General features: G+C 39.6%; 1 protein-coding gene across 3 annotated transcripts in view; it reads left to right on the forward strand.

Moving 5' to 3' along the window:
- LOC131234790 (O-fucosyltransferase 10-like) overlaps positions 1-19,302 on the forward strand; it is a 29,261-nt gene extending 9,959 nt beyond the window's left edge. Inside the window, exons 2-11 of one of the 3 annotated variants that reach the window (XM_058231745.1) lie at positions 3,030-3,105; positions 7,676-7,743; positions 8,515-8,607; positions 12,919-13,112; positions 15,558-15,762; positions 15,874-16,041; positions 17,480-17,647; positions 17,757-17,858; positions 17,975-18,165; positions 18,634-18,794. In XM_058231745.1, the coding sequence (XP_058087728.1) occupies positions 3,030-3,105; positions 7,676-7,743; positions 8,515-8,607; positions 12,919-13,112; positions 15,558-15,762; positions 15,874-16,041; positions 17,480-17,647; positions 17,757-17,858; positions 17,975-18,165; positions 18,634-18,646 (1,278 nt within the window). In that variant the 3' untranslated portion in view covers positions 18,647-18,794. Of the gene's footprint in view, positions 1-3,029; positions 3,106-7,675; positions 7,744-8,514; positions 8,608-12,918; positions 13,113-15,557; positions 15,763-15,873; positions 16,042-17,479; positions 17,648-17,756; positions 17,859-17,974; positions 18,166-18,625 lie in introns of all 3 variants that reach the window. The other 2 variants (XM_058231743.1, XM_058231744.1) reach the window with 2 other exon arrangements.
- Positions 19,303-25,083: the final 5,781 nt, after the last annotated feature.

Genomic DNA, 25,083 nt, shown 5'->3' on the forward strand with positions numbered 1-25,083 from the left:
CGATCCCGTGGGCTTCGGGGTCGGAGATCTTATCCCAAGATATCCGGAATGAGGCTTGATCTTGCGATTATCTTTGATTATTGTGAAATCAGTTGATGGGGTCATAACAGTTTTCCTGAATTCTAAACTCTCAATTTCTATTTTGTCTGTGATTCTTGTGAAATGGGTTGATGAGTTTCTTTGTTTTGTGAATTATCATGCATGATTGTGGATTTTTGCACTGAAGATTGTTTTTATCATCACCCACTTGTAAAGGTTGCAAGAGTGCGAAGAGCTGTTCGCTGATCACGGCAATCCCACCATGGATGTGCTCTGATCGAAAAACCGGCCAGTTTGGACAATCCTAACCACTGTATTTAAGGAAAAAGATGGATGGTGGAAAAGAAGTGTTGACTGATGGTCCACAGTCAAAACTAAAATCCAGCTGTTCAGCTTCATGGCTGGCCTGATTTTTTTGCAGTGGCTCTTCCTTGGTGAGGCTTGCCTGGCCAGTGGACTGAATCTCTAAAATTCTCACTCTATCACATGTCAATGTGGTGCATGTGTGCAAGATCTGGGTAGTTCATCAGGTGGTCCTCATTGTGTATGTGTCATGGGCCTCATAGCCCAATAGTCAGGCCAATCCAGTCAGCAGGTGGGGGACACGTATTGAGTGTGGATTGTTTGTCAACATCTTTAACCTTCCATTCTTTTCATGTTCATGTGGCCCATGTTTCATGTGTGTTGCCATGTTAACACGTGCAGGAGAATTGGATTCAAGATCCTAGTCTCATGAGTAGTTATCACATTTCTTGTTTAATGATATTTTCTTATGCTGTTCTGTTTGTGTCATTGAGTCATTGAGTCATTAAAGAAGACGCTTTCATGCTTTGGGTTGTATTTAGTCACGACAACCACTCATTCATCGATCATATAACTATTTTGTTTTCCTTATATACTACATTGGTGTTTCTAGATCAAGACCATATCAATAGCGCATGGTAATCCAGCGACAGTTCCTCATTAATGCTGATCCTCCATCGTTCGTTTGGTCCATTAGGAGATATTACCAAATTTCAAGATTCTCTAGCAATTGTATATTTCTCAGAGGTTGTGAGCCACACTTGTAGCCTTTCGAATCACCTCTTTACTTGCAACACATATGCCAACCTTGGGGAGCTTGTGGGACACCTGACCGGTGCCCCCACTGAATATGACCATATGCAAAGTTCAGGCTGGTATCTATAGATCCAGTTCTATGAGTGTCTTCCTTTTTTACATATGGCATTGCCATTCCCTTTAGTAGCATCAATTAATTCACAACTTAATTTGAAATCCATCTTTTGACCCAGACGTTTTCTAGAAGCCCCTAATAACCAATGAATGGCAAGTGCTTTTTCTCGTGCATGCGCAACTATCTATATTTTTGTATGTTATAAAGTATTAGTATCAAGAGATGCTCCAATGCTCTCATAGCACTATTAGGTTGTGATGTAGGACAATTAACCATTTGCTTTAAAAGCTTGAACTGATAGAGCATGGCAAGTTGATCCGTTTATCTCATAGCCCAGGTCCCACATCGCATGGGTTAGGACCTCGGCCAAACCCCTCTCTTGGGCCTCACTTCACATGGGTTCTGCTTCACACAAGCCACCCGCTTCAAACGGATGGGGTCTGCCTCACACGAGCCACCCGCCTCACACAGGACGCCCACCCCGAGTGTGCCTCTGCATCTCAAAGGCTACCTTACTCGAGCCCAGTGTGAAAATGCCCCTGCATTAGGTTGTAGTGCTCCTAGTTGCATTGAGACACTTACACAGTTTGATTCATTGATCCAAATTGTTCATTAGGTCCAACACACTTTTTATGGGCTATCATGCAAACATCATGCAATTTGACCAATCCTTATCACTTGATCAATGGTCTTCAATATGGATGGTCCAGATCATTCTCACAAAAATAGGCTCAATCAACAATTTGATCCATCTATTTGTTAGGGACTATCATGGATTGCTTTTGCTTTAAAGAATTACTTTTGTTAGACAATCATAACCATTCCAGCCATGGCTTGGAAAAAGGATGGCTGTAGAAAATAAGTCCAAAGATAGGATGGGTTGGATAATCCGATCAATGCTATTTTTGCTTAGTAGCCCATGAAAAGTGTCGTGGGTTTGATGGACTTTGATTGGACTGTCCATGTGAACCAATGCAACCAGGAGCACTAATAGTGCTCTGACATCGCTGGAGCATTTTTCATAAGTATCAACTACGGAATAAATATAGATAATGAATAACAAGGATGATCCATTTTGAAAAATACATGTTTGGTTTCAATAATTTTCCCAATGGCCACACTCAAAGTACATGTTTGAACCTCCTGATTGGGTTAGTGACCGGACTGCTTTTTTTTTTTTAAACATACAATCATCTTCATGGTAGAGGCCACCTTATGCACAAGTTAGCTGTCTTACAGACTTTGCCAGCATGGCACATGCGCTGAATGTAAAGGTGCATTTCTCATATGTTGTTTTCACTTTCATGGTGTATTATTGCTTCATCCCATTTGGCTGGTGACTATTGATGTGCTTGTTTTAATTCTCAATTTCATGTCATAAGCTGTTCTTTGATTTCCCTTTTATCCTTTGGTGTGATTGTGACAAGGTTGTACTTGGTGGCAATCTCATCCACAACTGACATGCATGCCAATCGAAACCATCAAAATCTTGGGCCGCATTGTTGGTGGAACTTAGCATGAAAATTAAACACTTCACATGATCAACCATCTGATTTTGTTTGTCACCATTTTTATCGAATGCCCACCAACTGGCCAGCTAGGATCTCGATTGCTGGGATTTCGGGCTACGATCCATCCATGATATGTCCATGATTTTGATGGTCTGCAATGGTGCATCCATGTATGCCACATGAGCTGTGGATAAGTAGCAACAAAGTAATAATTTGTGGGTGCTTGTTTTTCTCCTATCTTGCTTACTTTTTCTTTAGTTTAAAAGAACGCCAGTTGAGAGATTGCACTTCTTTTCCCTCTGCAGTTATCAACAGTGTGGAAACACGGCCGAAGATTGAAAGAGCAGATACGATGTACCAATAGTACAGATAAACCTGTTGGTATGGACTGATCTAGAGCTGCTTTTTTCTTCACCATTTAACTTTCTATCCAGAACGGATTTCCTGAAGATCTCGACATAAACAATAAAGATTCACCAAGATTATGATTCAATTAGACATATTCCAAAATATACTGAAAATTGTTAGCAATTGTTTTGGAAGGATTTCTCACAAGAAGTTAAAAAGATCAAATGATGCTGGTCTGATTTGTTCTGGAACTAATCTGTTGTTAAAGGAAACCAGTCACTTGATTTGGTGATCTTGGACCAGAAGGACTTGATTGAGTTTGCATTTTAGTGAAAAAAAAGCTATTAAGTGGGCCCCATTGATGCCAGTATCAGGCAACTAGACTGAGAGCATACCCACAGAAGAAAAGAAAAGGGAAAAAAAAATGGAAACACTTTTTTGAGTTTGACACAAAATCTTGAAAGTGCAAAATTGGTTTCTTGAAGATAGGTCTCCGAAAAACTAGAAACCACATCCTAAGTTTGTGAATTTTTTCTCTTCCTTTCATATAAATCTATTCCGTTAGAAACCATAATTCTGTCGTGTCATTCGGTTCATTATTGGAAAGTCTAGAGTATCAGTCATAAAACATTAAATCAGCACTATTATAGATAGATAAATGTACGCCATAGATGGTTGGATAGGGGAAGGTCTGATTGAATTGGATAGAACAACCCCAATCTGTTTTGTTTCTGGTTGGAGATGAAAGGAAAATGATTAAAAAGCTGCGACTTTTTGAGCCCCTTATAGGCTTCTGTTCCGGAAGATTTGGAGAAACCATATCCCCCCTTTGGTGAAAATCCCAAAACTGTAGAGATTTACCCTGCCGCTGAAACAGGACCTGTACATGTTTAAGTATTGCTATGTATGTATTATATGATTTTTGTAGTAGTATACATGTAAATTATGTTTCATCATCATCATCGTCATCAACTAAGCCTTATCCCAATTAATTGGGGTTGGCTACTTGGATCCTATTCCACCAATTCCATTCTATCAAGGGCCACATTATCTTTCTCCAGTAAAATTTGACTGAGAGAGAGAGAGAGAGAGAGAGAGAGAGAGAGAGAGAGAGAGAGAGAGAGAGAGAGAGAGAGAGAGAGAGAGAGAGAGAGAGAGAGAGAGAGAGAGAGAGAGAGAGAGTCACATGAAATACTTATGATTTTGAATTTTATTGCAAGAGAACTTGTTTCGCAAAACAGAGTCAAGAAGAATCACTGGAATGGTTATTAAAACACATAGATATACGGTGGTAGAAGTGCACCAGCATGGCAGCGGCAAATTTTTGGGCTTTTTCAAATCCCACATGCACCTCTATATGTGGAACTTGCATGTGGAGTGTGCCCACTGTATAGAAGACCTGGTCCGAACATGAGGCTGGTATTATTCATTCACAACATATGAATACCGAAGTAATAGAAGTGCAACAGCATGGCAGCAGCAAAATTTTGGGCTTTTCAAATCCCACATGCACCTCTACACGTGGAGCTTGTGTGTGGGGTGTGCCCACTGTATAGATGACCTAGCCTGAACATGAGGCTGGTATTATTAATTCACAACATAGGAATACTGAAGTAATAGAAGTGCAACAGCATGGCAGCAGCTATTTTCTGAGCTTTGGAAAGCCCGCATGCATCTCTATGCGTGGAACTCGTGTGTGGGATGGCCTCCATTGTATAGGTTATCTGGTCCGAACATCAAGCAAGTAAATTCATTATGGGGGAGGACGTGTGGAATCTGCAAAACAGGGCTCCGAAAGGCTTCTTTGCGGGTTCCAGGGGGGTTCGGCAAGGCCACCCCTGTCTACCTTTCTCTTTGTGATTGTAATGGAGGCAAGTTAAATTCTCTAATCTTAAAAAAAAGAAGAAGTTAAATTCTCTAGAAGGCTTGAGAGGAGGGTCTTGCTGGAGGATTATATATGGGTAGAAATGGGCAGATCGTCATGCACCTACAGTAGGCAGGCGACAGGATTATTTTTATTTATTTTTTATTTTTTTAAAGCTAAGAGAGAGCAGCTGTCTCATCTTTGGTGCATGCTGAGTTGTTTTGAGGCAGTGTCAGGTTTAAAGATTGATTTGTCTAAGAGCAAATTGTTCAGCATTCAGCTGGGAGATAGGGCAGTTATTGAACTTGCAGCTATGTTGGAGTGTAGACCAGGGTCTCTCCTGTCTTCTTACCTGAAGTTGCCCTTTGGTGTTGGTACTCCAAAAACCTTATGTGATCCTGTAATTTCTAGTCTGGAAAGAAGACTAGCAAGCCGGAAAAGGAGATATCTGCTGCCATTTGGATGCCGTATTGTGCTAATTAAATTGGCATTTGCAGCAATTCTGGCCAATTATTTGTCATTTTTTCGATGATGCCCAACAAGCATCATAGCCGCCAAAAAAAATAAAAATAAAAAATCCAATGAGACTTCCTCTGGCAAGGCTCAAATTCAAAGCATAGATTTCATCTCTTGGATTGGAAAGAGGTATGTAAACCTACTGCTCAGGGTGGAGGAAGCATTAGATCAGTGAAAGTGGCGAATAAAGCCCCACTTGGGAAGTGGATATGGAGAGTTAAATTGGAAAGTACAGCCCTGTGGAGAAGTGTTGTAGTGGGCCTGGTACAAATATTCCTATTGTTGGAAGGCAATCTTGACTCTGGAGCTGGTTGCACTTCAAGGGCATTCCTTTGAGGTGGGTGATGGGTCTTCAATCAATTTCTGGAATTATCAACGGTGTGGCAATGGCTTGCTACGGGATCAATTTGGATGGCTATTCTCGATAACATCCAATAAGGAAGCAAAAATCACCAGCTATTTGGATGGCCTGGAATCATATGGTATGCCCCGGTTTTTAGACGAAATCTGAGATAGAGGAGGTGAGCTCTTACATTTTCTCCTACTAGTTGATGAGGTGAATGTGGATCAGATGAGGGAAGACAGGTTGCATTGGTGGTGGGGTCCTTCCAGTATATTCTTGGTTAAATAGTTTTTTAAGCATCTAGAAGTGGGACGAAGGGCCTGCTGCTCCCGCAGGTTGGCTATAGAAATCAAAAGCTCCACCTTGAGCCATTGCTTTTGCTTGACTAGCTGGATGGTATTGCAATTTGACAATAGATTGCCTTCAGTGGAGAATATGATATGGTGAATGGGATTTTAACGTGCCTCAATGATGACGAAAATGTTAATCATCTCCTCATCCACTGTTCCTATGTCAGTGTGGTTTGGGAGTTGTGCCTTCAGTAATTTCAAGTGGCATGGTCGGTGCCTTTCTCTCTCTTCCAGTTAGAGGATGCTTGGAGATTCTGTTGCTCTCGGCGGAAGGGTTCTTCCATTTTGGTGCTCTGTTTTGTTTCTGTCATTTGGGTTATTTGGGGTGGAGGAACAATCGAACCTTTAATGGTGTTGGAGTTTGGATATCATCTACCATTAAAATGTGTTGTTTGCTCATGGTCCGTGGGTGGTAGCTGTGGGCCTAATGGTCCCCTCTAATCTGGGTTTTTTCATCTTGTTCTTGGTCAGTTATCGTCTCTAGTGTTCTAGTCATGTAATGGCCTTTTGGGCCCCCTCTTTTCTTTTGATAAATGATAGAGGGTTTTGCTAACATCCCCACCTTCATGGGGATGTTATCAATGTCCCCAAACCTTTTAACTGGCACATGGGGTGACCTATTGTCGATATGAACTGTTCATTCATTCATTCAAGTAGGAGCATGCCGTGGTATAAAAATCATGCCGATCGGGTGATTCTAAGCTTCCAATCAATAGCATGAAAATGGATAGTTAAGATTGACTGGAGAAACAAAATAGGTCTAATCATCACATTGAAACACTTAGTAGATGAATCCTCCTTTGTATTTCTTATGATGCTAAAGTAACACTTTCATTTGATGATTCTAACCATGTGTTTATGGCTCATAAATAGCGGACAATTGTAACAAATTGGCTCCATTCAAAGGGTTGGGATCATCTGATTGGCATGACTCTTGTGCCATGTCTTTCTCCTAGTTTTATGAATGAATGAATGGTTTAGATCAACAATTGGTCACCCTGTGTGCTGTTTAAAAGGTTTGGGGATGTTGCTAACATCCCCATGAAAGTGGGGACATTAGAAAAACTCTAAGATATATTATTGATATAAGAAAAAACTCACTACATGAGCAATGGGCAACACATTCACGTAAACAAATGGATGGTTTAAATATAATTGTCAAACATCGACATTCAAAATAAATTTGTGGCCTTCCTGAACAGTGGGCTGATGTGATCTTTTGGGCTAGGTCATCTATATGGTGTGGTCCATCTGATGCATGGCTCAAATGCCCCGCAAATCTTCCAAGCTCTCATGTGTGGAGGTTGTGTGGGCTTCATAATACTCGATTTTTTATTTTTTTATCTTGCATTAGTTTTTATTGCCAACTATCGTGCCTAACACAATAAGGTAATAAAGAAGCTATATTTTATGGTGAACATTAGTTACCACGGACCAGTTCCAGGTTGAGTCTATGTTGCTGACATGGCTCCATATCTGAATCTTGGTCTGGAAATTGTGTAGAGGACTAACGTTTTAATCAACCTTCAGGGTCACAAGCTCCAAGTGGCTACCTAGTTGTTGAGGCTAATGGTGGTCTTAACCAACAACGCTCATCGGTATGTTACTTCTTCTTGAATAAGTATGATACTTGTTGAATAAATCACCAAATCTTCAACTCAATAGTTCTCTCTGCATTCTCATTGGGCGGTTTTATCATCTCCTGTTTTTCAATTTTGTTGGAGGTATATCTGTAAATATCGCAGTTGTTGTTTTTCAAGCTGAGAAACGTGATGGCTACTTGCGAGAGTATGATCTTGTATTCCATTCTCCGTATATTCCAATGTGATATGTGTGTGATTCAAGTTATTCGTCTGCTAGGCCCTATCGTGTATGTGTCGTTGCCCAAAAATCAGGTTGATCTGTCATTACTCATTAGGTGCGTCATAGTGTATTAAAATAATGGATTACTAACAATGGTTGACCAAATGTTTGCATTCATTGTATGTGCGTGGCTTGCTTGATGGTTGAATCAGCCTGATTTTCAACCTGCCATTGCATATACACAGTGGGGCCCAACTGATGATCCCGTACCTCGCATGTGTGTCACACTGGCACATGCAAGGAGTTTCGGATTCAAAATCCCACTCTTGTGAGTAGCCACAGGAGGGTTCTTAAAGCATGCTGTACACAACTGTATTTTGTGGTGCCACAAAGCCATATCGAGTTTCTCATTGTAAAATTCTATATTCGCACACAGTTTGAACTTAGGCCAGTAACTTGAAATTCATTTGTTTGAATTTTCCTTGCATGATGCCAAACATTCTCACTGCATGCATTGCCTTATCGATGAATCCCATTTATTATACTATGATAAATGTTCCTGGCAGATATGCAATGCAGTGGCTGTGGCTGGGCTTCTAAATGCAATACTTGTCATACCCCAGTTCAATTTCCACAGTATTTGGAAGGATCCAAGGCAAGTACTAAGCTCCATGTTTTTTTCAATTGTCATCCTGTCATCATAACATCTTGAGAATCTATCCAAGATCTAGAACAGAAATAAGGAAAAGGGTTAAACTACTACGGCAATTTTGACCATTTCTTAATTGGTGGTGATACATTCACTGCACAACACATGAAATACATGTACGTCAGTGCAGACCGTCCAGATCATATGTCACTTCACATGGATCATATCCTGAAAATCACCCTCACTGGATGATCCCAAGTGTCTGGTACCAACTACTGAATTTTGGTCTGCTGACCACTTTCTTTTAACCGTCCATTCGATGGCCGCCAACTAGATGGTTAGGACCATCCTGTGAATGTGGTTTTTATGACATGCTCCATTCTCATTCGGGCTTTTGATTTTGGATGGTCTGGATTGATGTACATGAATATGCGTATGGTGGATTAGTCCTTGCGATTTGAGAAAAGATGGAAAATACACATACTTTCTTGCTCCTTAATAATATTAGTCATATTCTTTGTTAGTTTGACAGCTGAAGAATTAGAAAATGGGCAACACGTATCAAGTCATGAATGGCAGCAAACTGTACGTATACATATCTTCAAGATAAGTTCTATCTTATCTATAAGATACTAATCTTGGATAACGCTAATCTACCCTAACAACTTTAACAATGAACAAAATGCTGCTCTTTTTTAAAGACTCAATAAAATTCCCAAACAATTCACAAAATTGGATTCATGCATTAGTTTTTTTTATTGAGAAATCCATCAATCAACAACTTGTTGAGGATTCGTTTAGTAATTCTCCTCACCTGATTTCTTATGGTAGAGTGTTCAGCAATATTATTTATTATGATTTGTCACATTTGGGGGGCATCTGAGCCATGACCCACTCATCAAGTGGGCCACACCATTGAAATCAATGTTAGACCAACAATCTGATTCAGTGCATCGGTGCGGCCTATTGATGTGTGGATTGCCCTTTTTTTATGTCAGGTGATCTTCATGATGGTTGCCACCTTTTGCAACATGCTAAAGCTTAGCATGATGGAGTATGCGATTATTCCTTTCTTGTGTTTAGAGTTGCAGAAGGATCTATTGCTAGATGCTCGTATCTGAGTTAGTAATGAAGCCCTGATTCTCTGTAAATATTCACCAGTCAAATGTTGGGACCTCCCTCGGATGGGCCATATGCCAAAAATCAGACTCGTCAAATGATCCTATCCATGGAGTAGTGAAAATTTGTCTTATTGGTTGTTGACCATTGCTCGCATTTCTCTAACCAACCATTTACAATCATCAATGGTCACCTAATCAGTGGCTATTATCACCTAAAAATTGTGAGTTTTGGGGCCATCCCATCCTTCGAAATGCTGAAACTGATGAAAGGTTTGGATTCTGTACATGTAATGTATGCGATGTAAAATGAGTTTGACATCCATACCATTTTCATGGAACTTTAACATGACCCATCTCAAGGATTGGCTGATTGAGTGACTATACATACACAAACATGTGGGTCAACTGAAATTTCCCCTTTTGGAAAGCTGTTGACCAATTTTTTCGAGCTAAAAGATCACTTGAAAACCTTGTAGGATTGAAAGGGATGTTTTGATGTGCCCTAAATCTATGTAAGAGAAAGAGTCCCTTTTTTCTCTTTTTGGTGAAAGCTTTTGTGTTTTAATTTGATATGGGTTCCGCCGTTCCAGGAATCCTGAGTATTGCACTACTTTTGGGGTTATAGTTATGCTAAGTGAGAGCCACCAATACAAAAATGTTTTGCAACTATCTCTGTGGGCAAAATTTACTGTAAGGAATGCATGATGGGCCCACTGTGGTTTGCATTCCTTACCGTCTGTTAACAACACATCTACCTTGTAAAAGTACTTCAAACCAGATCCCCTAGACTGTGAGTCTGAATGCAGTGTTGACTGAAAATCACGCTGATTGGATGGCCTTGCCCATGTGATTTCACCCATCACCTTGGACAGTTGAACATCTTTTAAAACCTTTGATTTGATAGTAACTGGTTGAACAGTTTGATCCAAGTTACAAATGTGCATATGTTATTAGGGAGTGCATGTGGATGGGAGTATGGTGGACATCACACTTGAGATGAGTGGCTCAGAAAGTTGATCTGTTCGTAGTCTATTAAAGGAAGGCAAATTTGTAAAACATTAAATATACAATTGTAACAGCATCTACAAGTTCCATCAGCTTGTCTTGACTGAATTTAACGTCAGGAGGGAGTTTGCACAAATACCTAAATGGCAGTGGTGCATTTACAAATATGGAAGGGAGGGGTTTGTTTCTAGTATAGCAAAAATGGAGGGGGGTATATGCAAAAAACTCTATATACTTGAGAAATCCACTTTTATTTCCCAAAACTTTTCTTAACTGTAATTGGGGTGTTGATCATTTTAGTTCTGAATCTGATTTTTTTTTTTTTCTGAATTTATTGACAATGCCTAGCTTTGAGACTTTGTCACATCCTCTCCATGATTATTAGAAAGGAACAAGATCTGTTGTGAACCGATTCATCCCTGACAATGGCATTGTTGCCTCAAGCCCTACCTTGCCCACATGGATGCAATGCAACCTCTCTCTTGAATTCCTGAAACTGTATTTTCTATTCCCTAATCAGATTTTAGACTCGCTTTGCTAGACGCTTTTTGTGAAATCCAATAAAATGACACATGCTAAATACAAGAATTTGAACAATATGACATTCCGAACTCATGCTTGGGTGTTGTTACGAACCTTGGTAGAGTGGAATGGCAGAACAGGATTCATGTAGCCAACCCCAATTAATTGGGATAAGGCTTAGACGACGACGGTGATACTAGATACAAGAACTAAAGGAAATATAAGCCTTTTAACCCCTTCTTTGGCATGCGTTGCCAAAACAATTACTAAAAAATAAGTCTATTGACACTAACTTGTATCTGCCCTTATTTTATTTCATAGGCCGAGTTCCCTATTTGTTCTGAACAGGGAAATTCCCTGTTCGGAATTTAGTTTGTAGACGAGGGTTTGATGGTAATGTAGAAGCATTTTCACACCGGGCTCGAGTGGGGTCGCCTGTGGAATGCATGGGCACACTCGGGGTGGGTGACCCATATGATTTGGGGCCCACGGGGGAGTTTTCGTGTTCGAGACTCCTCACCGGGGGTGATTAATGCGCATTTCACATCGGGCTCGAGTGGGGTAGCTTGTGGGATGCGGGGACACATTCGGGGTGGGCGGCCCGTGTGAGGTGGTACCCATGTGATTTGGGGCCCACGAGGGGGGTTTGGTCGAGGTCCTAACCCGTGCGATGTGGGGCCTGGGCTATGAGATAAAGGGATTAATTCGCCATACTCTAACAGTTCGAGCTTTTAGAGCAAGTGGTTAATTTTCCTACATCAAATTGGTATCAGAGCGGGAAGTCTCGTGTTCGAGACTCCTCACTGTGGGTGATTAATGTAGGGGCGTCGCCTGTAGGATGCAAGGGCAAACTCGGGGTGGGTGACCCATGTGATTTGGGGCCTACGGGGGAGGTCTCATGTTCGAGACTCCTCATTGGGGGTGCTTAATGCACATTTCACACAGGGCTCGAGTGGGGTAACCTGTGGGATGCGGGGACACACTTGAGGTGGGCAGCCCGTGTGAAGCAGTACCTATGTGATTTGGGGCTCACGAGGGGAGTTCGGCTGAGGTCCTAACCCATGCGATGTGGGGACTGGGCTATGAGATAAATGGATTGATTCACCATACTCTAATAGTTTGAGCTTTTAGAGCAAGTGGTTAATTGTCCTGCGTCAGATGGTTGGTCTGATGCTCCCCCATAATGGATGGACTATTTCCCCCAAATCTCACAAACTGGAAGATCCTAGCCATCAAATCTTTCATCTTTTCTCCATTGAATGTGGTTTATTATGCATTTCTTTTAAACCCTGTATTTGCATGCCAACAATGGGAAGGTTAGAGTCAACCAATTGAGAGCATATTCTGGGAATTGTCCACCCATGATGAGGGCTGTCAGATTAATGGCTTTGGATAGACCAACCATGGGCCTCACGTCTACAAACTAAGTTTTGAGCAGGGAAGTTCCTTGTTAGGAACGAATACCTCGTTTCTTTATATTTTATTTTTATTTTTAATTTCATGACCTTTCAAGTTCTCTTTGGCTGGATTAGACTTGGCCTGACAAAGTAGTTATTGAGCAGACACATGTCGATGATGCTACGCCAATAATCACCGTTTTCATTGGTTATTTTCTGTGATTATGCTTGATAATTTGTGGTAATGGTACTAACTATATTGCCCCTTGCAGCAAGTTTGAAGATATTTACGATGAAGATCATTTCATAAAGACTCTCCAGGGCCATGTGAGGGTGGTCAGGGAGCTACCTGAGATATTGATGGAAAGATATGGTTACAACATTAGCAACATACCAAACTTCAGAGTAAATGCCTGGGCTTCCGCTGGTTATTACTTGGGATCAATTTATCCTGTTTTGCGGGCACAGGGGTATGGACTTCATATATCCTCTTCTTGCATGATTGATTACATACTATACAAGGCAACAAACTGAAAGAATTACTATTCTAAAAAAATTATTATCTACACCTATGGACATTCATTTGCAATGCAGATTGCGATCAGCTGCAAGAGTTTTATTTATTCTTTATTCTTTATTTTTTTGCTTGAATGCCATTAGCATCTATTGCTAACTACTTTTTTTTTTTCCAAGTGTTTTGATTGTAATTCTTATATTTTGTTATGGAATCTAAACTCTAAAGGCTTCTATGTTATGCTAGCTACCGTATTTGATGATAAAAATGTCTTAGATGTTACAGTGTTTGCTGTAAATTTATTTTATTTTCACATGTAAATTGCATTTTCCCCTCATCATGAAACTTTACCTTAACAATGTAAGCTGGATACATATACAGGTGCAGTGTGGATCCATGTGTTGGACTCTCTTGACCCCAAATCTCTAGGTAGGAGATGTGGCAATGCCATTGTTATTTTAATGGACTGTAATATTCCAAACATAATTTTTTTAAGTTTAAACAATTTATCCATAATATTTAATTATATATTTTTTAAATGAAAGGCAAGGAAGAGCCATACTGACATGGATTCCACACCAGTGTGCTGTATCTAACATGGGTATGTGGATGATTTGAAGAATCTGGGTTTCATAGTGCCCTTCAGATACCGGGAAAAAAAAAAAAAAAACCACTTACAGGATTTTTTGTCGTAACTCTGAATTAGTCCTCAGTTTTATTTATTTAATGGAGGAATTTATGAATTTTCAGATCAACATCTAGTGGTTGTTGGGGTTATATGCTATCAACATTGTACTTCAGGCTGAATATCGGCCTTTCTGATTTAAAAATTATGCACTCTAGTTTCTTCTGCGGATCTGTTACCAAACTATAATTTCTCTACATCCTGTTGTGACTTTTGACACGTCCTATCTTTACTAAGTGTGATAAACTGTTCCCCCCCTTCCAAGTTCTCTCCCTCTGTGAAGCCTTAGTCAAAATTCAACTGCTTCAGCATTTTGGGTTCTCTAGAACAACTATCAAGAATCTCTCTGAATTTTATAATGAGCGTAACACCTTATGTTAAATATTAGAAAGGGTCTCCAAGAAAGGTTGTGAACAAATGAAGAGTTGGTGATGGAATTTGATTATTGATCTGATTACTAAGTTTCAAAGGGAAATTCATTGATGAATTCATGTTGAAACTCAAAAGAGTAATGGTAGACACCAAAACAAGTCAATGGCAGCAATAAGCAAAGTGACTAGATTAAAAGGCCTCTAAAATTTCAATGCGAAAGAAGGTAGAAAATTGGGATGGGTTTAATGCCTTAACCCCTATACATAGAATCATCTAGAAGTAGGTGAGGGAAAAAGATACATGAATCCCTTAATTACAACATCTTTCCAGAGAAAAAGAGAAAAAGGGCACATTAATGCTTGAAAGCTTCATTCCACAATGAAGTAGATACAAGTACAACAGCCCCACAACCTGCACAATATAGGTCTTAGGACATCTTCTCAACAAGAAAAGATGTCATCTCCTAGTTGTAGATGTTGTAGAAGCTTCTGCAAGCCTAGGAGAAGAGGAAGCACGAGGGAGTGGAATGATTGCATCGAACCGGAAATCTTTGTTGACATGTTATTTTATTTTTATCTCAGTTATGAAACATATAATTGAATGCAATTTGAGTGTCATTCACATAATATCCATAGTTGGACAGTTTTGAGTGCCGTCTGATAATTTATTATTAATTTTTCTGTTAGAGTACACAGCTCTGTGTGTACGTGCAGAGCACCATACTGATGGTGTATACAGTCTTGTGTGTTCCTGATGAACAACATATTGATGTATGTCTAATCCTTCATTTATCTTTTCGATAATTTTTTGGTTATTTGATTTGTTTTGGTAAATATCTCTTTGTAAAAAGAAGATAACCTTTATGATAAGGAGATTATAAATAAAAGATTCCAGAGGAGCAGAAAACAAATGTTCTCTGTTCTCTTCTTTTCCCTATTTCTACATTTTTAAACGAAGTGACATGATATGTTTTCTACTGATATTTATCTTTAATTGGTAAAAATAGGCTGTACCAACATATGCAGTATGCATCATCCTAGCATATTGGTTTTGAGCTGGATGTACATGCTTTAATGCTGATATTCCAAACCTTTCAAAGGAGGCGAGAAACCAAGTGGTGTGCAGATGACATGGGCTAATAGCTCTATTTCTTTTTATAGAAAGAGGAAGAGCAGGCTTGTCAATGAGGCATGGAAATATGGTGTTTGATGACAATCAAATGGAATTTCTTTATATGTTTTCTCGTATGTCATGCTAGGCGTAGAATTTGTATCCTACCTACGTCAAATGTGTATCCTGGTTGGGTTGCATTTATTTCAATGTTTTGTACTTCATCTGATGCAGGGTCATCAGAATATCCCCTTTCGCAAATAGATTGGCCATGAAAGTTCCATCTAACATTCAATGCCTGAGATGCTTAGCCAATTATCAAGCACTGAGGTTTTCTACTCTGATTACCACACTTGCAAAGGAGTTAGTGAGTCGCATGATTAAAAAAAGTTCAGGAACAGGTGGGAAGTATGTATCAGTCCATCTTCGCTTTGAGGAGGTATTAATGCTATTTTTTTTGTAGTCATCTTCTAACTGAGCTTAGAAATCTTCAAACGCATGGCTCAGTGTTAATGGATTCCTGAATCACTCGGTTCTATTCAACTTGCAGGATATGGTGGCCTTTTCATGCTGTGAATATGATGGAGGTGAGACTGAAAAGAAAGAGATGAAATCTGCTCGTGAAAGAGGGTGGAAGGGAAAGTTTAATCGCCAGGACCGAATTATTAGGCCTGGGTTGAATCGTTTGAATGGAAGATGCCCTCTATCACCATTGGAGGTAACCCCCCATTCTTTTCAATCTCAAAAGAGTTTATAACTATAATGATCTTGATTTCTCATCAATATAATAAATGGAATTGATATCTACCTTCTCTGATTCATAGAGACACCTTTTCTTTTCTACTCATGCAGGTCATCCAGCAGTGGATGTTCTGAATGATCTTTCATCTGAATGGTCTGAATGGCCAGCTAGGCATTGAATAAAAATCATGTGTTTTGTTCACATATTTCTAGTCCTGCATGCACCTCTACATGCAGATACATGTCCAAACGTGGCATGTGTGTAAGACATCCAAGCCACATATCAGGTGGGAGACACTGTTGCATATGAACTGAACAAAAAATAAGGCTGTTCAACCATCAGGCAGGCATCACATCTATGGAAAAACGGACTGTGAAGAAAGACTTGCAATTTGTTTTTCTGGTATCTATGGCCCTACCAGAGAGTTCAGTGACCTGAGCTTTTTGGGTAAATGACCAATACAGTTTCCCACCTGAGTTTTTATACTGTCCATTGGTTGTATGTACGGCCTACCAGACTCAAACGGCCTGAGGGGATGAATGATTTCAAACCCAATATATGGATCCAATATCCTACATGCACCAGCTTGGCACATGTGCCTGCATGTAGAGGTGGATATGGAGCTCGCAAACCTCTGTACACACACGCACATGCATGCATATCATATAGATGCTTATGTAGAAGGTCAGGCCATTTAAAACCATTTGTATCATTATCCTATATGAGCTTTGCTAACTCATATGCGAGTGCAATGAAGCTCATGTAAACACCACACATGTGCCAGCATGGCATGATAGGTACAAAGATCAAATCTATCCATCAGAACGGCACTGCTATATTGATGCCCTTGTGCATGAATTAGGTTGATCCACTCCTCAGCTGGGCTACATTAGCAAAGCAGATTTATGGCTCTGAAAAACTTGGCTGAAGTTTTCTAATCCATAACCCGTTTCCAGTAGTGGGGCCCACATTCTGAGTGGACTAGATTTATTTTTGGGAAAAGATGTGCAAGGTTGGACCAACCTGATGGAAGGATTGGATCTCGTACATATGTGCCTTGCTGGCACATGTGTGGCATTTACATGAGCTTTATTGCACACACGTGTGCACCTAGCAAAGCTCATCGTATATAATCCAGTATTCCAGTTACATGTATGCAGTTTGGTCTGATGGTTCTATTCTTTTCTCTTGTTTCTTTTCTTCTTTCGTTCCTTTTATTTATTTATTTATTTTTTTTATGCACACACCCTCACACCCACACGCACCACAATGGGTACTTGAACCCATGAGCTTAGTGTTGGAACTCTTGTGAGTCTACCACTAAGCCATGACTTCTAATATAGAAGTCTTATGTTGCCAGTGATTTCCTTATTTTTGCAATATAACTTGTTCTTCTTTTTCCTTGTCAGCATAGGTGGGGATGATGCTAAGGGGTATGGGTTTCGATAACAATACGTCAATCTATTTGGCATCTGGTAAAATATACCATGCCGAAAGAAACTTAGCTCCTCTGTTGCAGATGTTTCCCCATCTTCAGACCAAAGAGTCACTCGCCACTGCAGAGGAGCTCTCTTCTTTCAAGGTACATACCACCAATTCTTGTCCCACACAATGTGGCACATTTGTGGAGATCTAGGCCATTTGTTAGGCAGGCCCTGGTCTGAAATTCAGGTTGGTTGGTCATTTCGCAGGGTATTCTTGTGAAAAATTGGACAGGTCTGTGTAGCCAATGGTCCACGACATATGGCCTGGATCTCTCACACACGCGCTACACTAGCATATGTTTCCCACATGTAGGATTCTAATCATACCTGTGCTAGTAATCTTTGCATTACTCTTCTTAGGTTTGTACTTTTGCTTTGCCAGTTCTGTTGGAAATGTGAAATATTGCATCATGTGCATTATACAGGGTTATTCTTCGAGGTTGGCTGCATTGGATTATACAGTATGCCTGTTTAGTGAAGTATTTGTAACAACTCAAGGTGGCAATTTCCCACATTTTCTGATGGGCCATAGGCGGCACCTTTATGATGGACACGCTAAGACCATAAAGCCAGACAAGCGCAAGATGGTACTTCTACTTCATAACACCAGTCTCAGGTCCTCTCTCTCTCTCTCTCTCTCTCTCTCTCTCTCTCTCTCATGTCATTGCTGTACATGGGGCCCATGGTTAAACCATCTAGAGTGTCTATCAGAAGGGCCCGTTGTGGACCAATGACCCAAAGATCCCCAGTATTGGAAGATCCACCACTTCGATCCTTGGTCTTTTTTCGTTGAACTTTGAAAGTTGCAGTATTTTTCTTTTCTTAATCATCTATTTATTGGCCACCGATCAAAGGGTTGGGATCTTCCAATCTGGGAGATTTTTGGGGCATCCCCGGTCACAATGGAACCCCACCAGATTAATGGTCTGGATCACCATACCATGGGACCCATGTGTATGGAATTGGGTTGCCTCATATAAACTCTTTCATTTGCCAAGGCCGAGGACCCTATAATTCCTGGTATGTATCCTACCATGGGCATGTGACTAACTCAGCACTGTTTGTTGGTTTTGTAGTTGGGAAGTTTTCAAGCATGAGATGGAAGCCATGCTCGACGAGAGTGACCGGAAGGGGATTGCACTTAGAAAGCCCAAGGGATCAATCTACGCACATCCTTCACCAGAATGCACATGTTGTCGGGGTTCAATTAACTTGGCCCACCTGTCTGGCCATCCTCTCCATTCAATTCACTTGCCATAATAGATCATTCACCATTAAACACAAACCAGCAGCGGTTTTGCTCACTTTGGGATTGTAAATGCGTGCCTTGCCATGGTTGGCCTTGAGCTTTTCTCATGAGCTATGCTCCCTGTTTTTCCCTACTACTGTGGAGCCTGCCAAGCTCATGTTGCTAGTGAGATGGATTTCCAGAACGATGGCCGCTCGGAGGTTATTCAACAGCATTGCTTTGTTTCAAACCGGTTCGTGTTTTGTCATGGGCATTGCTTGAATTCATCAAATGCGGAACTTGGGAGTGCTTGCAGGTCCAGAAAAAGATGCTGTTTCGGGGATATGGACTGCCGTTACCAGCATGGTTGGCTGATACGTGCGGATACTGATAGTTAAAGACTTTAGAACCATGTTTTCTAGTGTGGGAATTCTTTATCATTCGAAGCAATTTTTAGAAAGACATACCGGTATGTGCTACAGTAATTGTGGAGGTTTCTAATTCTATATGTGATCTACACGCCGACCTACATGTTCTGATGTGGCACATGTCTATGATGTACATCAGGTGGACCCACCATGTGGGTCCCCTGGTCCAAAATTCAGGCAGGTCTAACCATCAGGTCAACCCAACATGTATGTTGAATCTAGAGCACTAGAGGGGTTTTAATAGTTCATTCTTTTTTGATATGTTGCGCACCTGATGGTTAGGTAATGCAGGGAAGGACGCGTAGAGGTCGAGCACTGTCTTCCTCTAGGATAACTACTCGCTTCTGTGGACTCCTCACAGAGATGCCTTAAAGCCATGAGGAAAAATAAAAATAGAAATTAATTCTAGAAAATTCGAAATAAGTTTATTAAAACAACTCTTTAAATGAATCTACGAACCGTAGAGAGAAGTTTTGTAATTAAACTACAACTAAAACTCCTAGAAATTGGGACTTATTATAAATGGCAAACTTACTATTCATAGATGGTCGTGATTCCTACTAGTCATCAAGGTTTTCGGCTAGGGTTGTATGCCGAGTCAACCTGGCCTCAGCTCGACTCGGCTCGGCCACTAACTGACCCAGCTTGAACTCGGCTCGGCTCAGCCTTCAAGCCTGACTGGCCGGCTCAGTTCAGTCAGCAGCTCGGGCCGGTTCGAGCCAAATTTGAGATTCTGTGGCATTTTCATCAAACACCTTAAGTATTTCATCAAACACCTTGTAGGCAACATCAAAATAAAGAAAAATTATAATTTTTGTTTCATATACATACCTTCCTTGCCACTAGCCGACACTTCGTTGAGTCATTTCATCAAACACTTGGCGAGCAACATCAATATCAAAGTAATCGAGTCACCGAACTACTTCGATCCGAGTTTGATTCGAGTCGAGTTGAGCTCGGGCAAGCTCGAACTCGGTTCGAAATTTTTTCGAGCTCAAAAAATTAGCTCGACTCAGCTCGAACTCAGCTTCAAACCGAGTCGAATCGAGCATTTTCGAGTCGAGTCAAGCAAGCTAACCAAGCTCAGTTCGCATACCTATTTTCAGCCAAAAATAGTAAGTGTCCTATTTGGCTTGACTATGCTATTCTCCTGATTATTCTAAGCACTTTTCATGTTGGATGCAAATCTTAAAGCCCCACCAATGAAGAGTTGTAATCAAGCTAAAACTTATTATAAATACTAAAAATGAAAATAAATAGCGATCCGATGGAATTTTGCAAATTTGGGGTGGGCAACCCAGCATAGCAGGTTAGGTGGCTAAAGCAGCCTGTCCTACCCCAAAATCATATATGGTAAGTCTGATAACTCATTCTGGTTTGAAAGATACGTCTGTTTTAAGTTTTGCCGGTCCGAATCACCTCCATCTCCCATTCAGCCTTTTCTAGTCTATCTTGGCCATGAAATTATCCACGGCCCGCTCTACATCATTAGGCCAACCTGAATAGTTTGGCCAGGGTATCTACAGGGTGGGGTCCACTTTATGCACGGCTCAAATGAGGCGCTCCTGCGATGTATTGTCGTTTTTAGCTCATGTGTTGTTGTCCATGTACTGCTGGCACATACCTCATTTGGCTATAATAATAAGGGTTGATTTGATATATCAGTGATTCTAATTTAATCATAGCAAGGAAAGATACAGTGTAACCAACAATGCCATCTGATCTTTTGATTGGACGGTTGTCATTTGGTTTAGATCACTTGCACTAAAAATCAATTTCAAATGATCACACATTTCATGATTCCTCAATTTACTGTGAATTTTTATATAGTTGATTTTTGCTGTGTTCCACCAATCTAGCAGTTGATCTCAATGCTTCAGTAGTTAGATTGCTCACATTACCCACAGTAGAATGGTGGGGGCCATTATATTCTCACTTTTAATGGGTTTTCAGCTTACCTGACCTGGGGTTTGTGTGGCCCAGATTTTGAAATGGTTGTTCTGAGCCTTTTGGATACATGACATGAATAAATGTCCATCAATTTGGACCGTCAGATAATCAAATAAATGAGATTTTTGGTTCGTGATATGTGTGACTGGATGCCAAACTTTGGCCTGGTGAATTGTTTACTTGTATGCTGCAATGCAATTTCTAAATAATTTTTAAGTGCCTGTGTATCATCTATCATACATTGCCAGAGTATCAAAGTTTTTTCTCTTAAAAACCAGGCTGATATGATAATGAGTGGGCCACATGTGAACAAAACAAATGACTCGTTAAGAGAGTGAGTGTGTCCCACCTAAGTAATTAGCCTGATTTTTGTGACAAGTTGTGTAAATAGAGGGAGCGGATTAGGTGTTACCCTTACCAGGGGGCCCACCTGATGATGTGTTGTATATCCACTCTGTCCATCCGTTTTTCCTGCCCATATTAGGATGTTGTCCAAAAAATTAAGCAGATCCAAATCTCATGTGGACCACGCCAAAGGAAACGGTGGTGATTGAACGTCCACCATTAAAAACTTCCCAGGGCCCACTGCAAGCAGATTCGTAATGTTTATTAGCCATCCAACCCGTTAATAAGGTCAATCATACCTGGATAAAGGGATAATTCAAATATCAGCTTGATCCAAAACTTTTGTGGTCTACAAAAGGGTTTTAACGGTCATTTACCACTTTTTCCAATGGTGTGGTCCACTGGAGACTGGGATCTACTTAAATTATTAAGATAGCGTCTAAAATGATCTGTAGAAACGGATGGACGGCGTGGATATACAACACATTCATCAAGGTAGGCCCCATACGGTAAGGGTAAGTGTCACCCGGGTAACACCTAATCTGCTCCCCCCAAATGGGGAGAAATCTTTTGATGAAAGGGTATGGTTCATTACACGTGCTCCTGGTAACCACGTGTGAGGTGAGTGAACTTTCAAACTGCATGTCACCAGCCAATGATGCTTTCTTATTTTGACGGTGGAGATCCATTCAGCAGGCCCTCATTTGATTGGTGGAGTACGTGTCAAGGATCCATGCATACTGCACACATGTTAGAAATCTGGTTCATTGATCAGATAGTGTGTGCATAGTGATATGTGGGGCCCATTTTTTAATATTTGCCCTTTTTTTATCACACAAGTTTTGAGTTGCCTGGTCAGCAGAATAACATTATTTATTTATTTATTTATATCCATCGCATGTTTATATATGGAGTAACCTTCCAGATGAATGGCCCACTGTTTCTGTAGGCGGAGGATATGTGGGGCCCATGTGATGTGCGTCTTATAATCTAATCCGTCCATCAGGTTTGCCAACTCATGTTAGGATTTCAATCCTAAAATGAGGCAGATCCATCAGGTTTGCCAACTCATGTAACTCTCGAGTGATCTATGTAAGGAGGCCATGAATAAAGGGAATTATTGTATTTTGTGAATTATCTTATGGGATATTATTTTCGTGTGAGAAGTTTTGTACCGATGGAACATAGATAAGTTTTATATTTTTATTTCTTTTGGTTTTTGTGAAGAAGAAAGTTTGTGTTATTATCTCTTATAGTAGACATATACAAAGCCACGTAACTGTATTTCTTAATGTCTTTTGTTTTGATTTGGCATCTTTTACTTTTCTTCTGTATTTTGGCATCGCTTATATTAATCTTATGTCTATGTTTTTTGGCAACAATTTGTATCAGAGTTAAAATTTGAGAAACCTCTTAACATAAGATCACTGTTAGGATTTGTTTTGCAATTGTGTTTCAAACGGTTGGATTGAGTTCTACCAGATTCAAGGTGTCAAAGTTCGATGAATCCAATTATACTTTAAGAAAACTCAAAATGAATGTGGTGTTGGTAAAAGAATGATGTGCCATTGTGATTCAAGGAAAATGAAAGAAACCTAGAGAGATGAAATATAATGTATTTGATGAGAAAAATTAAGTAATCATAGTGGACTTTCTTATTGTACTAGATGATTCAATTTTATTCAACTTGTTTGATTAAACCATTGCAAAAAGTTTGTGGGATAGATTATGAAACCTATACGAAGAGAAATTGATGTTAAACAAGATCTTCCTCTAACAACAATTGTATAACTTGGAAGATGAATACTCCTTTTTTTTCAAGAACAACTTAATGAGTTTAATATCATGATTAGTATACTTAAGGTGATTAATGATAAAGAAAAGGTCATACTTTTAAAATATTTGATGAACATTTGTGGGATTGTTTGATCATGAATCTTAGTAATAGCTGGATCTCAATGTGGAGTTAGTCGCGTCCACATTACTTACTGAAGAAAAAATACATGGAAAATCTGCTGATGATGTTATGATAGTCAGAGAAAGGTCTACTGAGAAGAGTATTGGTGAAAGAGATCAGATGAGATTCAAGTCAAAAGGGTACAAGATAGATAAGTGTTTGAATTGCGGAAAGAATAGTCACTTGCATAAAAATTGTAGACTTAAGAAAATAAATTAGAAAAATTACCAACTCGATTCGCATAATCAATCATCAGATTCAAATGATTCTTATGAAACTCTAATTAAGAAAGATAATTCATCCGAAGACGAATAAGTGTTGTCGACAATGATTTCATGAGAGAAACTGGGCCATCAATGGATCTTAGATTTGGACGTTTCATTCCATTTAACTCCATGTTGAGATTATTTCTATACATATCAATCATGTGATGGTGTCACAATTTACATGAGTGATGATAGTATGTATAAAATTGTGAAGATTGGATATGCCAGAATAACTATATTTGATAGTATCACACGTATAGTTCCTGGTGTGTGGCACGTACCAAACTTGCAGAAGAGTCTTCTGTTATCAGGAAAGTTTAATGAAAATGGCTATAAATTTTCTGATGAAAAGAGTCAATTGAAAATTATTAGAGGCGATGGTGGTAACAAAAAGAGAGTTAACAAACGGTTTACATTATTTGATTGGAGATACCATGATTTGGCAATGCTATTGTTGTTAATGTCGTGATAGACTTTGCTACTATCTAACATAGGCTGTTTGGCCATATAAGCAAATAAAGAATAAAAGTACTTCTTAATCGAAATTTATTTCTTGGTTTAAAGTCTGTCAATTTAGATATTTATGAGGATTGCTTGTTTGGAAGGCTCCATAGAGGTCGTTTTCTCTCATCCACTACTAAAAGTAAGGATGTTTTGAATTTAATTTATTATTATAGTTAGGAAGCTCCGGTTGAATCCTTAGGAGGAGGTTCAAAGTACTTTGTTTTCTTTATTTATGATTTATGTAAGAAGATATGTGTTTACATGTTGAAAATGAAAAATGATGCTTTTAATTTTATTTATTAAGTTTAAAATATTAGTTAAAAATAAGAAGGGGAAAAAAAACTAAGTGTTTGAGAACTGATAATGGAGTAGAGTACATCTCAAAAGAATTCGATAATTTTTACAGTAAGTGTAGCATTAAAAGGCACTACACGGTCCCTAGTAGTTCATACTAGAACAGGTCACTTTATGGTTTACAGTAAGCGCGAATATGTTAGTACAAGTAGTTTAATTCTTTCATCGCGAGTTTTGAATTTCAGACATGTGAGGCAGACCATTATGCCTTTGTTCATAGCTATAGTAATGGTGACTTTATTATCTTGTTACTGTATATGAAAGACATGCTAGTTATAAGTACTAGTAGAGATACTATTGCAACATTAAAATCTTGTTTGACTAGAGAATTTGATATAAATGATTTGAGTGTCATTACTCAGGTTCTTGGGATGATCGCACTTAGAGACAAGAAGAATAAGAAAGTCTGAATAACCCAAAAGAGTTTTATTGAAAGAGTTTCGCGCTGCTTTAACATGAAGAATTTTAACCCAGTTAGTACTCCATTCCCTAATAATTGCAG

Source organism: Magnolia sinica, chromosome 19 (assembly GCF_029962835.1).
Source record: "Magnolia sinica isolate HGM2019 chromosome 19, MsV1, whole genome shotgun sequence".
NCBI classification, from domain to species: Eukaryota; Viridiplantae; Streptophyta; class Magnoliopsida; order Magnoliales; family Magnoliaceae; genus Magnolia; species Magnolia sinica.